At 57.7% G+C, this 14957-nt stretch overlaps 2 protein-coding genes across 2 annotated transcripts; one reads left to right on the top strand and one right to left on the bottom strand.

The window, feature by feature from the left end:
- Nucleotides 1-3464: 3464 nt before the first annotated feature.
- APRT (adenine phosphoribosyltransferase) lies at nucleotides 3465-6750 on the top strand. Its single transcript, XM_061360040.1, has 5 exons — nucleotides 3465-3611; nucleotides 3823-3926; nucleotides 4778-4911; nucleotides 5831-5909; nucleotides 6031-6750. The coding sequence occupies exons 1-5, from the start codon at nucleotides 3466-3468 to the stop codon at nucleotides 6171-6173; spliced, it is 606 nt and encodes a 201-aa protein (XP_061216024.1). The 5' UTR covers nucleotide 3465; the 3' UTR covers nucleotides 6174-6750.
- A 1768-nt stretch (nucleotides 6751-8518) lies between these two features.
- On the bottom strand, nucleotides 8519-13047 carry CDT1 (chromatin licensing and DNA replication factor 1). Its single transcript, XM_061360035.1, has 10 exons — nucleotides 12663-13047; nucleotides 12092-12253; nucleotides 11820-12013; nucleotides 11198-11395; nucleotides 10950-11089; nucleotides 10575-10678; nucleotides 10101-10289; nucleotides 9574-9708; nucleotides 9290-9491; nucleotides 8519-9179 (listed from the first exon to the last, which is right to left on the bottom strand). The coding sequence occupies exons 1-10, from the start codon at nucleotides 13002-13004 to the stop codon at nucleotides 9016-9018; spliced, it is 1830 nt and encodes a 609-aa protein (XP_061216019.1). The 5' UTR covers nucleotides 13005-13047; the 3' UTR covers nucleotides 8519-9015.
- Between the last annotated feature and the right edge of the window lie 1910 nt (nucleotides 13048-14957).

The following is a 14957-nucleotide window of genomic DNA, read 5'->3' as shown; positions in this document are numbered from 1 at the left end:
CCTAAATAGAGGTGGATCCTTAGCCAAAAGCCTGTGGTCTTAGGAGTGAAAGAAAACCCTCTGCCATCCAGCTTCTCCAGAGAGCCAGTCTGGCAGCTCTCTGTGTCTTTGCCCCTCCCAGAGTCACTTAATACCCTTCTGGGCACTATATACGTTGGTAGCACAATTCCCATCTGAAAGGGATAGGGGCTGAAAAGCCCATTGGCCAATTCGCCAGCAGTGAGGAATGCGTGCCAAATCCATTAGTCCTGGATTGGACTCAAAATCCCTTCCTGCCCTGAGGACAGAGAGGAGGTCTGTGTCTTCTCCAAGGGCCTGATCCAACCTGGTGCAGCACAGGAGGTGCTGGGTTCGGCTCTGTATAAGCAGGATGCTATGTAAGGGCAGGACCCGTTCACAGTGGTGTCCTCCTGTTAGGGAGGACAAATCTAGCTCGTTGTTCAGGCTGGAAGCTCGAGTCCCGAGCCCAGGGATCTGGCTGGGGAACTGCATTCTTCTGCTGTTGAAATAAGATATTTCAAATTTGGGTTTTTTTTTAAAAAAACTGGTTTTAAAGTGCAGGCGTTTCTAAAGCTGAAATTGAAGTGAAATGTTCCAGCAGATTTTAAAGGAAATTTTAGTTCTCCTTTCCCCTTGTGGGTTATGTCGAAATTTGGGGCATTTTGTTCCACTTCACACTGAAGTTTTAAAATCCGTAACGGAACAGAAACTTCCATACTCAGCACAGCTCTTCTAATTGCCTGGTTCAGCTGATTACGATTACAGCAAGCTCTCAAGACTTTAGCCCCCAGTTTCCATGTTCACTGACTAATGACATCTCTTGCATCAGGATGCCAGAGCACTTTAAAGTGATCTCTGTGTCCAAAGGGGAGCAAAGCCAGTGTCCCCCTCCTATGGGTCCCCTATAGGGGCTCCAGATCTGAGGTAGTGGTTGCTCCACCAGGCACAGAACAGCCCTAAACCTCTCTGAGCCATGAGCAGATATTGAGGCACCTCCCTGGTGATATTCCAGAGCTGAAGTCCTTTGACATCAGCATTTGGAAATTGGTCCTAGGAAAGTTCTTTTCAGATGGAAATTGCAGTAGGAGTCAGCACTGTTGTTTGAAAGGTTGAACAATTACAGGGAAAACTGATTTACTTTGGAAGCTAAAAAACAGTCTGTACTGGTAGATGCAATTCACATCCTTTGAAATGGAGGATTAATGAGGTGAAGTTCCGAGTTCAGAGATCTGAGAAACGCTGGTTTATAAACCAGAGCTGGCACGTAGCATAGGTTCAGTCTGATTTGGTGTAATATTTATGCTCTTCCTGGCAGAACTGATGGTGTGTGAGAGCCCTGATCCTGCATCAGAGGAGGAGAGATTGCTCCAGCCACTTCTTCACCCAGCTGCTGGATTTGAAGGGACCACTGGGAGCCTTCAGCAGCTTGTCCTGGTGAGAGCTGCAGGTTTGCCTGGGGTGGGTGGACATGAGGGGCCTGGGGACCTCATCTAGCCCAAGAAAACTGGGGTGGTGTCTTCTGTTTGTAACAGTGGGGATTGCATAAGAGGGTCACAGTGTGATGAAGGAGCTTATGGCTCCATTAGTGAGAGGCAAAAGGCAGAGGTGCCTGGTGCTTGCACTGCAGGCACGCTGCAGGAGGGCCCTTTCCCACCTCCTACTTATTTCCACGGGCAGACAGATAAATTCCATCATTTCCATTCGCCAGGAAGAAGAGGAGTTGCTGGAATAGGTCATTGTCTGGTATCATGGTTGGTAAGGTCACAGGAGAAACTTTTCCAGCTCATCTGGGGGAGTGAGGGTATTGCAAAGCCCCTGTTCCAGTGGAAGGCTACGTGCTTTGTCCCTGATTGCCTCACTGGAACAGCTGCTAGAGAGGATTTTCCTGGTGCCAAAGCGATAATCTGACTTCAGGGAAAATCTTACCCTGTAAGGGAATGGTTGTGAAAGGAGGTGGGCAGACTCTGGTAACAGCTTCACAAGAAGGGGAGCAACCTTTGCACTGGCCTTCAGCTCGTCTCTGTTGGCACCTCTGGCAGACATCCACTAAAGAGTTGAATTGGGAATAGATGAACTGGGGAGAAAACAGAGCAGCGGAGGATCCACTGTACAGCGAATGATTCCCAAGGATTTGTGCCAAACACTGGGAATGACAGAGCGGCACAGGACATCTTGGATGCTAGGGTGGGGCAGAATTGGGTGTCTTGTGAACCAGGCTGCCTATATGAACCTGTAACAGTGACGCTGGTGAGGGGACCAGTTTCCTGTCAGCAAATCCTTCTGTGCAGTAACCACAGTGGGGACCCCAGGATTATTGGGAGTGACTGGTCCAGCACACGTAAGCAAAAGCAGCTCAGTATTCATCATGAGGCTGCTGCAAACCTGAGCACCCATCCCATGGGGTCCACATCAAATCACAGCAAAATACCTGGATAGGTGCTGGCACATGCCTTGGATGCAAACCTAAAGGACTATCTGGAGCACATGGAGCTGAAGCTATTCCCAACACAGCTATCAGCAGCAAGCACTGAGCTTGGGCAGGGGCGTTTGCATGCTAAAACTGCCTTTGCTTTCTGCAGCAGGTTGTGCCCGGATGCGTTTGGACCAGGTCCCAGTTGTGTTTGTTAACGTAAGAGCAGATCTGTACTCATGCAGGATTACATCTCCTGCCCACAGTGGATTCTGCATGGACAAACGGCTATTCACCCATCAGGAGATGGGAGATAGGAGCTGTGTGAGAGTGCCCTGACCTGCCCTATGGATGGGTGATGCCAAGAGCTGCTGAGCTGTTAGTCTAGGGCTGAGAGCACTCAGGCTGTGTTATCATCCCCCATGAGTGTAATCCAAACCAACGGCTTTAACAAACACAGAATGCAATTCCAGGAGTTCACAGGCATGAGGAGGGACAGAAAACCACGGAACAGTGTAATCCTAATAAGCTATCTGTGCAAGCCACTGGGCAGAGGTGAAGGGTGATGGAGGCAGGCATCGGACTCCTTTCCAAAGCAGGCTGGGATAAGGCAGGGTCCCAGAGCTCCCTTCACAGGTGCCATACAGCTCCACACACTGCAGGTACAGTACTCTTCAGAGGGGAAACTGAGGCTCCATACACTGGGGTACCAGGGCTCCCTGCAGCTGGGACAACCAGCCTCTGCACTGGGGTACAGAGCACTGTGCTCTGCTGGTGCTGAGGCAGTGTGCATCCTGGTACCAGGATGGGGTACGGGCGTGACGGGGATGCCTGTGCTCCCTGCATCGGGATAGCAGAGCTCCGTGCTCCAGGGTAACGGGACACCAGGATAGCAGAGCTCCGTGCTCCAGGGTAACGGGACGCCACGCACTGCGCACCGGGGTACCACGCACTGTGTCCCCGGGTACCACAGCTCCATGCACGGGGGACCCGTGTGTCCCTACCCGGGGGTCTCGGTCCCGGGGCCGCACCGCACCGCACCGCACCGGGGCGGGATGAGGTCGGCGGAGCCCCGCCCGCCGGGCCCTGCGCCGTGCGGTGCTGCGCAGAGCGGGGCCGCCATGAGCGAGGAGCAGCTGCGGCGGGTGCGGGACCGCGTGCGGTCCTTCCCCGACTTCCCGGTGCCCGGCGTGCGCTTCCGGTGCGAGCGGGACGGGGACCGGGATGGGGATGGAGCCGGGGATGGGGATAGAGATGCGGCTGGACCCAAGCCAGAGGCGCGCTGCCCATCCCTTCCCTTGCCCACTCCAGGCAGCACATGGATGCAGGACGTGCATCCCCACTGCGTAGGAGCTCAGCCGGTGGCCACCCCAGCCCCTGGATGTAGCTAACAGCTCTCCCTCTCTTTGCAGCGATATCAGCCCCCTGCTGAAGGATCCTGCGGCATTCAGGACTCTGATTGATCTTCTGGAAGATCATTTGAGGGTATCTCACCCCAAAATCGACTTCATTGCGGGTGAGTGTTAAAGAAACAGCTCTGAGTCCAGCACAGAGCACTGCAGCCTAGGCTGCCCAGGCGGGAAGTGAGCAGAGATCCCTCTGCTACCAGGGCAGCAAATGCTGGAGCCCTTGGGCACTGTAATCACCAGGTTATACCCTTAACTGAATCCTGTAGTTTCCCGAGGCACCGGGTTTACATGTGGCAGGCGCCATCTGATGACACTCCAGTGCCCATTTCGTAACTCATTGCTTTCATCATTAAAAGGGAGGAGGAAGTGCAGGAAGCCAGCCATGCCTGTGAGGTCTCGTACAGTCCTCTCAGCAGGCAGACTCTGCTCCAGCATGTTTTCCTTCTTAGGGGGCCTTTTGAAGCCAACAACAACAGCCTCTGTGGCGATAACGCGTTGCAGCACACCTATGAAAGCGGCCGAGAATGAAAATGCTTGGGAAGGCAGTGCTTGGGTTGGGCGATAGCCCAAAGTCCAAGGAGTCTAGACCAAACCTTGTCCAAGTGCCCCATGATAAGTGAAACCTGTCCCCATGCAGCACAAAGTCCCTGGTTGTGTGGCTGAACTGATACCAGGGCTTCACGGAGCTTATCTCCAAGAAGAGCTGGAAGGGAGGCAAAGTAGGCTGCTGGGGGGGGGTAGTTTTGGTGCCCTGAAGCCCATCAGCAGCACATCTTGGTGAACACTGGCAGTGCAGGAGCACGCTGTTGTGTTTTCAACCACAGAAATAAGTGACTAAGAGCAAATGGCTTGTTGAGACCCTCTCTGAACATGGGAGGATAAACCTGGGTTATCATGCAAAGACACCCCCAGTTCAGTGGCTCTGGTCTGAGTATTTGTGCTGCTCTGTTCCCTATAGGTCTGGACTCCCGTGGCTTCCTTATAGGCCCTCCTCTGGCTCAGAGACTGGGAATCGGCTTCGTGCTGATAAGGAAAAAGGGGAAGCTTCCTGGTCCAACCGAGTCCATCTCCTACGCTCTTGAGTATGGCAAGGTAATGCCTGGGGAGGAGAAGAGGGTTTCCAGACTGGTTCATGCGGGGCTGGGGGTGTCAGTGAAGGGATGGGGTGATAAACCCACCGGGTTTCACAGCTAGTGCTGGTGCTTACAGGCATGGCACAAGCCTCAGGAGCAGCACTGAGCTTCACTGACCTCCAGCATGGCAGCTCCATCCCTGAGCCACGGACACAAGGTTTGTGTCCGTGAGCCCTGCTGTGATTTTGGGGGGCAATTTGTGCTAAGACTTGGTGCTAAATTACTTTCTTTGACTTGAATTCAGGGGCATGAACATGGAGTGTGTTTCCCACTCTTCCAGTAAGTGCTGTAAAAGTAAATGCCTTTATTGCATGGCTTCAGAACCAAGTGCTCACCTCATAACACCACAGCCTCCCTGATTCAGGAGCAGAGGTTTAATCCTAATAACATGCTACCGCTGGTAACTAATAGCAGCCAGGGACCAGCAGCAAAAACACCAAACCCAGGCATTATTTATGAGGATTGGTTGGGCCAACCCCTGCGTGGGACAACTTCATCTGACACAGGACGTGCCTGTGACGGTTTGGATCCAGTTTGGTGGTGCTGTCAAAGCAGAGTGCTCCAGCCCAGTGCATTACAGGAGATTTTCCCCACTGGAGAACTGCTCTGGGATAAGGTTTCCTGATGGGACCATAACTCACTTGATGAATGTGCAGGCTCTTGACGTGCCAGAGGGTTGGCCCAGCAATCCCTTAACCTGCTATATATTTCCGTGGCACTCCCCTGTAGCTGGAGTGTGTGTTTTGGGGGGTTTTAGGTGCTGAGTGCTAAGGCTGATGTTGCTGAAGACGTGTCTGTGTTCCACCGTGTGTTAGCGGTTTGTGAAGGGTTTCTCTGTCAGGCAAGACTAAAATGAAGCTGCTCTTTCCACCCTGCAGGCTGAACTGGAAATCCAGAGCGACGCTGTGGAAGCAGGACAGAAAGTAGTTATTGTAGATGACCTGCTTGCGACTGGAGGTGAGTTGGAGCATGTGTGACCCACATGCACCTGCATTGGGAGTGGCTGTGGGGCTTGAAGCCTACCTTGGCATTGCTCCACCAGTGATGATGTTTCTGCTCTTACCTCTACGTTGTGCAGGTACCATGTTTGCAGCCTGTGAGCTGATGAAGAGGCTGAAGGCTGAGGTGCTGGAGTGCCTGGTGGTCATAGAGTTAAAACTCTTCAAAGGGTCAGAAAAGCTCAAGTCCATCCCTTTCTACTCTCTGCTGCAGTATGACTGAGGAGGAGCATCACTGCTCCTCAGGGAATGCATGCTCGGAGCTGTGCACAAGTTTAGGGTCTTATTCAGTGACTCCTGATGTCATATGTGGGGGGGGAAACCTACAGTTTTGATCCTGGCCAGGTGCTATATAATCACAAGTCCTGTTAATTTTCCAAGCCACAGATTAAGGTGTTGAGTGTAAGGATCCTTTCTGCAGTTCATCCTCTTGGAAGAAGGATCAGTCTGACTGTTCTAGGGGATGGAGACTAAGATGGAAGCCGTCTGTCTTCCATTAGTCCTTAGTGTATTTGCAAAACTAGGAGCAATTTGCATCATGAGAAGCATCCCAGAGCTGGGTGACAGGCAGTGAAGATGCGGGTCATGCACAAGCTCAGGGATCTTCACCTCCCTTCTGTCCATCACATACCAAAGCCTGCAGCTCCAGCCAGGGCTGGCACCTTTTGGTCAACAGAAATTCCCCATATACTGCAACTTATGCAAGTCCCTTGTCTGCTGCATTCTTCTTGGGGCATCAGGGTGTTGACAGGAAAATGCCAGTTTGGAGCCTGTTCTTGTTGGGATGTTTTGGGCACAGGGAAGAAAGAAAACGTCTTAAGTTTACACATGAGCTCCAGCTCTCATTCAGGTTGTGTAATGGGTGATATGGGGGTTGGAGATGCTCCTTGTTGCATGGTGCAGTTTGGTCACTAAAACTCAGTATGCCAACACTTTCACATGCCTGAAAACACCAGGGACTGTGTCCCTGTCCTAGCAGGGACTGTACTCACTCATAAAATAAATGCTCACTTTTTATTCTTTTCTGAACTGTTTCAGAGCTGTTCTTGCAGTAGCTGAAACCATTGGTTACCCTTGTGTCTTGTCCAAACCCAGGCTGCTAGTGGAGAGCAAGGCTATGATGTGAGCTCCTTTTGCCACCCAACATCCTTGGAAGCCCTCACTCGCCAGGACTCAGCACTGCAGTTAGCTTCACTCTGCTCTAGCTGGAGGAGGGCACCCACGCTGGTCGTACTGGGCTGCAATGGAAGTGCCCAGTGCTGGTGGGAGCACAGCCCAAGCCCCTGCATCTCATCTCACCTCCCGCCCGCAGCGCACAGGGATGCTGCACACCCTGCCCTTACACTTGCAAGGGCTATTACAGCTATTTTTATCATCATTTCCTGAAAAGCCACTTCAGGGCTGTTCAGTTTATGCTGAGAAACACCATTCCCCTGGGAGCAAACCTACCCCAGGGCACTGGTTTTCACAGCCAGCCCCTGAGAGGAGCCAAGGGAGGCAGCACCTCACACACACATACTTGGCACGAGGACAGGGTCCCTGCTGAGAGCTGGAGAAGGGAAAAATCCACCCCAAAGAGCCGTGGAAAGCAGCTGCGTGCGATGGGAGCGAGCCCTGTGCAAGCCCTGCCAGTGCCAGAGCTGTGAGCGGGGCCAAGAGGTGACATCAGGGAACGCGGGGACGGTGCTTCGCATTGGGCAGGCTGCGAGCACCGATTGATGTAAGGGGCTGTGCAGGGTGGCTTCCAGGCAGGAGGGAGGGTTCAGTCCCAAGCAGCAGAACAGGAGCTCTCTGTGAGCTCACTTGGGGCAGGCATGTGGCTGCCAGGCTGCTGGACCCGGCCCCCTGCTGCAGTGGGGTCCATTCAGCACAGCCAACAGCCCAGCATCGCATCGCTCCAGCCTGTGGCAGGGGTTGGAACCCTCCTCCATGGAAATGGGGGTATCTCCTGCCAGCATCACCAGCCAACGGGCTTGTGGGATAGCAAGCAGGGTCCTGGAGGAGGAAGAGCAGGGTCTGCCCGCTCCCTCCGGCAGCTCTATAGGGGATGCCGGATGCCACCAGCCTCCAACCCGTGTGGGGAAGGTTCCCTGATCCAGAGTGGTCCCCACCAGGAGGGCCAAGGGAGAATCAGTCACTGTCCCACACTAAACCCAGTGCAGTCTGGCTCAGGATGCTGTCTGAGGTGCTCCTGACGTGGCAGCTCCCACCCCTACACGCTGCAAGCACTGACCTGACCCGGGCGCTGAGCCAGGCCAGCAGCACTGCAGCCATCAGCACCCTCTTTGTCCCTTTTCCCAACCCACTCCAAGCCAAGTGGCCTGGGCTTTCCCTTGGGAACCCCCCACTGCGCCCACCCCTGCCCCTGCCTGCTCCTGTCCCATAGGGAGCTGCTTGTGCTGCCCATGTACAAAAGCTGCATTCAGCTCCCTGCAAGCCCACGCTCACTTTTTCCAGTCACTGTTTCTCCAGGAGCTGGATGCTGACCCAAGCCCTTCCTGGCCGGTGCCAATTGCCTCGGAGAGCCACGGCGCTAATGCAGACAAGGGGACTCACGGAGCTCGGCGCTGGGTTAACGCAAGTCAGCTATATTTAAAACATTTAATACAAATGTGTTTTGACAAGTCCTGGAGTTGTTTCCAGCGAGTGCTGGGGATGAGTTTTTCCCTCCCTTAAAAAACAGAACAAGGCCCAAGGCTCCAAAAACATCCATTTGTGACTTCTTCTCTCACTCCTTTCCTGACTCGTCACCCTCTCAACCCTGCCTCCACCCCGACAGAGCCCAGTTAACGGAAGAAACCTGCATCAAACCTTCAGGAGAACACAACAGAGCTGAGGAGAGGTTTACTACAGCTCCTCTCTACCACCTTGCATTGGCACTGATGCTGCAGGACTGCCTGCCTTCAGCTTGAGGGTTAGGAGAGCTACAGTCCTCATGGACCCTGCCAGAGGAATTAAGTTAAGGCGCTTTGTTCTCAGACATCCCTGAGGATGAGCCCACACTGGATCCCACTGGGATCTGCTACATTCAGACTGCACGGGGGAAGCCTCCACCCTGGCGGGGCTCAGAGGGTTTCTGCTTCCTTCGCCGCCTTGGTGAGCCTCCCAGTGATGATCCCGAGGTCCTGCCCTTTGTCCAGTTTGATGTAGGTTTCCATCCTGATGGTGTGGACGCCCACCCAGTCGGGCAGCAGCTCTGCCAAGAGCCGCAGGTGTTTCTCCATCTCCCCTGCAAAGAGAAGCAGCAGCCGCCGAGGTCAGAGCTCCGCTCCACAGCCCCTTCCCCATGGAACCACCCTCCCCTGCTCCCAAGCACCATCATCCCTCAGCTTCCCCTACCCGGAGGCATCTGCTCGTCGTAGCTGTCGGCCATGCGGGCACAAGCCACCTCCATGGTCAGCGCCTGCTTCTTCTCGGCCACGAAGATGTTGCGCAGGATGCGGGCCATGGCCGGCAGGCGCTGCAGCATCCCGATCCGCCGCTCCTGCTGCGCATCCCGCGTCATCAGCGCCCGCAGCTTCTGCGCCTCCTTCGCACGGATCTTGGGGATGGGAGGACACGGGGTGAGACACGGGCAGGTCCCCCCCAAGCCCCGGTGTTAGGGCCAGGACTGAATTACTCACCCTCTCGAGCAGGTCCTGGGACACCCCTTTGAGAGCACTGGAGGTGCTGGCAGGGACCGGTGCTTTGGAAACCACCGGTTCCCCTGCTCTGGCTTCAGTGGTTCTTAAGGCCAGGTTGGCAAGAGCTTTTTCCATCTGCTCATGTGGAAGAGAAGAGGGAGGAGGGGTTGGGTTACAGCTGGGAACGGATCGCGATGCAGGAAGAAGTTTCCCCTCCAACACCCCCGCTGACAGAGCAGCCCAGTGCTCCCAGCCCATCCCTGCCTGTGTGGGGTATGGATCAGGATGCTTCAGCTCCTCTCCCAGCCCCAGAGTCAGTACCGACAGCTCCTCCAGCCCAAAGCCAGTCCTACACCCCATCCTGCAGCACTGACAACCAGGTTTGTGTTCCCACCTGCCCACATCTTAACAGTGCTGCCTGTCTTGCTGCTCAGAAATGATCCTCCCCTCGCCATCCATTAACATCTTCCCAAAGGGATGACTGGTTTGAGGTCCACAGACACAGCCAGACCCTGGTCCTGACTCACCTTGGGGCTCAGCATCCCCTGAGCCCTGCTCAGCACCTCCTGGGCCGTGGTGACCCTGTCCTCCTGTGGCGGCCGCGGCAGCTCCGCAGGGATGATGTCTGGCACCTCGTCCACATTGAAGCGGGGATGCCAGCGCGTCAGCTTCTCCTCCGGCACCACCATAGGCGGGCTGAGGGCAGCCAGAAATGCCTGGAGAGGGGCGAGAGCTGCGTCACGGCACGTGTAGGTCAGGTATGGGGGAGCTGGACATTGCCTCCTGTTCCCAGCAAGGTTGGCAACACCACAGCTTGGAGGAAACTCAGTGCCAGGGCAGATCCCAGCTGCCATCCTCCGCATCCACACCTTCCCGACAACAGCATCCCATAGGAACCAGTGATATCCTTCAGCACGGATACCAGACTGCTCCTTCCACCCTAGTTATCAAAGCAACCCCAGGCCCCAAAGCAGAGGGTTCTGGGGGTGTGGGGGTCTCACCTTGTGGTGCTGCTTGACGATGTTCACCAGGTTGTGGTTGAATTCCTTCCTGCGCTCCAGCAGCCGCGATGCTGACAAGTGCAGGCGCCCGTCCACCTTCTCCTCTGTATGGAGACACATAAGCATCACCCCCAGCACTTCAGTAACACCGCGCCAGGGCAAAAACCTCAGGAAGGACACGATCAGAGCCCTCTGTGGAGCTCAATTGCTGCCAAAATCCCTGCTCTATCACCCTCCCGCTTGTCCCCAAAGTGTTTTCTGCAGGACCTTATGTGTCAGACATAGCAGAGCAGAGAGCATCTCTGGAGGTCCATGGATACCAGCCTGGACCAAGCACATTCCCAGCTCTCAGGGCTCCCCCATAGCCATACAAACCTTCCTCCAGCACTGGTTCCAGCGTGAGCTGATAATCAGACTTCTTCATGCCAAAAGAGGGGATGTTCTTCTCCTGGCGCAGCTTGTAGGAGGTGGGATACACCGTCTTGATCTGTCCCAAGTGATGCTCCTCAAACTGCCTGCAACAGCACCCACAGAGGTCAGGAACCCCAAAGGCTGAAACAGGGCATTGGTCCCAATAGCATCAACTGGGAGCCAACACAGGCTGCCTACTGCTGCCAACTTACTTGCGCATCATGTCCTGCACGCCCTGCTTGACCTTGGCGAAGGTGATGGTCTCGGAGCGGTTGAAGAGCATCCCCGCGATGGTGTCCACGCTGCGGAACATCTCTGCCAGCACCCGGTACTTGAAGGGCAGCGTGAGCCCCGGGGGCACGTCCTGAGCGAGCGTGTGGAACCGCTGGTACGCAGGGGCCTTCTTGCTGCTGCTGGGAAAGGAGAGGGCTCAGGGTCCCATGCACACAACAGCCACCAGGTATAGTGAACATGGCCCCGAGGGTGCAGATGGGGACAGAGACTGGCCAGGATGGGGTCCCTGCTGCTGACAGGGCTGAACTCACAGCCTGAGAGCTGCAGGCCCAGTTTAGATAGGGGAGACCCATCTCATAGCCCTTCTCTGAGCAACCTGGGGATGTCGATGCTCCAGTGCTCATGGCACAGTCAGAGTAGCTCAGGCCATGCTCAGAGAAGCTCTCTGCATACAGCAGGGCCAGCTCAGTGCTGCCACAGCAACGGACACCCCTCAACGGGGTGGGAAGATCCCCACAACCCCACTGTGGGGCTGCGGCAGCCACTGACACCCCTCGATCCCCTCCAATCTGTGTCTGCATCCCCACCGCGGCTCCTCACCCAGCCTCGGCCGCAGGAGCCGCCTCCTTGGTGTCCGTGTGCGGCTCCGCTCCGGTTGTGCCTCCGCTGCCCGCTCTCCTCTGCCGGACCCGCTCCAGCCGGCTCCGAAGGTCGGCGCTGGTCCCCGCAGGGATGCTCCCCGGCGGCAGCTCCTTCATCCTGAGCAGGCGGCTCTGCAGCTGGGCCACGTCCTCCTGTATGGGGAGGGATGCGCTCAGTGCAGGCTCGCACCGTGCAAGGGGCACCGAGCACAAGAGGGACCGGGCTCGTACCCGTTGCAGGCGCCGGGGGGGGCCGTTGCACGGGGGGGCCGTGCGGGGCTGTGCTGCCCCATCCTGCGGGCAACCGGGGGAGCGTGTGGTGCTGGCGGGGGGCTCTGCTGCCAGGTCCTGTGCAGGCAGGGACGGGGGACAAGCAGGCGAGGGGCTGGGCGCCTGTAAGAGAACAAAGGAGCGTTAGGGGCTGCTCAGGGAACCCACCCGCTGGGAGCCCATCACTGGTGTCCGCCATGGCCTTGCACTTCGGGGGTAAAGGGGGGGGTAATATAGGGGAGGGTGCACTAGGGGCAAGGGACAAGCCCAGGGGATGTCTCCATCAGGAGAGTGGGAGGCCTCTGCACCAGGAGAAGAGGGGGGCCTGCATCGGATGGAATCTGCATCAGGATGGGGGGGGTCCTGCATCGGGACAGGGGGGGCGCATCGGGACGGGGGAGCAGGGCTGCATCAGGAGGGGGGGTCCACTCCAGAGATGCTGCCCGGGTATCACAGCCCCCCCTGCCCCATCCCCATTTCAAGGCCACATCCCTGCACCACCGCCGCATCCCCGACCCCCGCCGCTCCCTACCTCAGCCACCGGCCGCGGCTCCGCATCCCGGTGCAGCTCCAGCCTCTTCCGCACCGCTCTCCCGCTCGACCCCACGGTCCGGACCCCGGCCTCCGGCTCCGCTTCCATCTCACGGCGGCTCCGCTTCCTGCCCGCCAGGCTCCGCAGCGCCGGGGTCCCTCCGCTGGCCGGGGTGCGCGGTGAGCGGGGCAGCAGCGCCTCATCCCCGCACTCCTTCTCCTGCGGCTCCGGGCCACCGGCAATGGCGGCCTTCAGCTGGCGGCCGCCGCTGCTGCTCTTGACCGGGGCTGAGGCGGCCGCTTTCGTGCGGGTGAAGAAGTCGGTGAGGCGGAGCTGGGCCATGGCGGCCGGTGCGGGTGCGGGTCCGAGTACCGGTACCGATGGTGATGCGGATCCGGCCCCAGCGCTATCCCCTCACGTGGAGCCGCTTCCGCGCCAAAACCTCTACTCCTTGGCGGGAACCCGCGCTGCCGTAGCTCCGCCCACCGCGGGGCGGGAAAGGTCACGTGGGGAGGAATTGGCGCCACACGGCTCTTAAAGGAGCCGCGTCTCTTTATAGCGCTGCTGCCTGTGGGGATCCAACCCCCCCCGGGGAAGGGTCTACGGCCTTCCCCTGTACCGGAGCGGCCGGCTTGGGGGTCCCGGTGGTGCCCCCCCTGTGCCCCGGCCCGCGGCACACAGTCCTCCATGGCTGTGGAGTGGGGAGACCTTGGTCATGGGGGAGTGGGGTAAACCAGATCAAACCGCGTCTGAGTGGTGCTGGTGGGGGACAGCCCCATGGCTGGTGGTCACCCCTGTGTGTGCTGGGGATCTGCATGTTTGCAGCTTCTGTTGGGTCAAGCCCTGGCCATCATCTCCCTGCGGTGGTCGTGGCACCCCTTGAGGCCCCTTCCTTCACTTCCATGGTTCCAGGACAGCAGTGGCAGCAGTGGCTATGGGACTGCCCACTGCCCTGGCATCCCCCTGCCCCATGGCGTGGCCGTGTGCTAATGGCACTGCGCGGACATGGGAGCAGCACTGCTCGCCCATAAAATGCCTCCCGGTGCACTCAGGCCGTGCCCGCAGCACTTACAGGGCCGCTCGGTTCTCATTTCCCTTAAAGCCTGAGCCAGGCCAGCGAAGTGGAGCTGGGCCGCATTCGGCCTCGCAAGGAGTGCCGTTCCCAGTGCCTGTTGACGTGCACAGCCTCCATTCCCACCCCACTGCAGTGCGGTGGGTGCGTGGGGCCGGGTACCACCCTTCCTGCATGCACTCTGGATGGGGAGGTCTACAGTGGTGATTTCCATGCCGGGTTCTCATGGATGCGAGGTTGACACTGAGCTTCACGGCTCGGCATTGACAAGGGTTTAATTTACAGGAGCAAATCCCTCTGGCTGCAGGCGATGAGGATCGATGCGGTCGGGCAGAGGGGTCGCATCCCTGCTCTGAGGATGCTGGGGGTGGCTTGGGGGCACTCACAGCCCATCCCTGCTCCCGTGAGGGGCCGTGTCCAGCATGGGACATGGACTCAGCTGGATGCATGTGTCTGGAGGCCCTCAGGCCCAACCTGCCTATGGCTGGGGGGGGCAATGGGCATTGGTGTCCGCATGGCTGCAGCCTGGGCACCTCTGGGGTGGGGGAAAGAGCCCTGAGCATTCCAGAGGAAGCCCAGGGATGAGAGCGGAGCCCGCCCAGGTGGGGAGCAGGTCAGCAGCGTGTGGGCCGGGTGCCAGGTTATTCAGTGCTCAGAAACAAACAGGGACAGCCAAAGAATGCGGAGAATTCCACGGGCCGATGCTTCCTGCTAGGGGCCGGTGCTGCCCGCTGCCCGGCCATGGCACCCAGCTCCCCTCCTTCCAGCACCCATGGGTGCGTGCCCATGCACTGGGGGGACCCGGGACCTTCACAAGGCTCTGGGGACACAGGACCATGGCTGCCCCCAGGGGACCACATCCCAGCTCCCCATCCCTGTGCCCTAGCTGCAGGGCTCCGTGCAGGCATCCCCAGCCCTAACTGGAGGCCTCAACTGGCGTTTTTGCTGGTTACAAAGCAGACAGCAAGCACATCACCTTCTTTTCCTTGGTTACTATTGGAGATCGCTTCATTCCCCCCCCGCTATTGCCACCACCGGTAACCGGGCTCTCGCCTCCTCCCTTCCCCACCCGCAGCGCTGCTCTCCGGGGTCCTCTCCCCCCGACCGTTGCCGTCGGGGCTGAGACCGGCCAACTCGCGGCAGCAGTGGCGCCTGCAGTGCCGGCGGGTGGCGCTAGGCGGGGCGGGCCGTGCCGGGCCGGGCCGTGCTGAACCGGCCAGAGC

Source organism: Neopsephotus bourkii, unplaced genomic scaffold, assembly GCF_033783945.1.
Source record: "Neopsephotus bourkii isolate Nb327-2 ecotype Australia unplaced genomic scaffold, CSIRO-AGI_Nbou_v1 NB_1008, whole genome shotgun sequence".
Taxonomy (NCBI): Eukaryota; Metazoa; Chordata; class Aves; order Psittaciformes; family Psittacidae; genus Neopsephotus; species Neopsephotus bourkii.
This window is presented reverse-complemented; position numbering and strand designations above follow the sequence as displayed.

Bases quoted from the DNA above. Each gene is read 5' to 3' on its own strand.
- APRT (XM_061360040.1), top strand. From the start codon at position 3,466: ATGAGGTCGGCGGAGCCCCGCCCGCCGGGCCCTGCGCCGTGCGGTGCT. The intron at 3,612-3,822 runs GTGCGAGCGGGA...CTCTCTTTGCAG, and splicing joins GTGCCCGGCGTGCGCTTCCG to CGATATCAGCCCCCTGCTGA. The intron at 4,912-5,830 runs GTAATGCCTGGG...TCCACCCTGCAG, and splicing joins ACGCTCTTGAGTATGGCAAG to GCTGAACTGGAAATCCAGAG.
- CDT1 (XM_061360035.1), bottom strand. From the start codon at position 13,004: ATGGCCCAGCTCCGCCTCACCGACTTCTTCACCCGCACGAAAGCGGCC. The intron at 10,679-10,949 runs GTTTGTATGGCT...GTCTCCATACAG, and splicing joins GGAACCAGTGCTGGAGGAAG to AGGAGAAGGTGGACGGGCGC. The intron at 9,709-10,100 runs GTGAGTCAGGAC...CCACATGAGCAG, and splicing joins AGGGGATGCTGAGCCCCAAG to ATGGAAAAAGCTCTTGCCAA.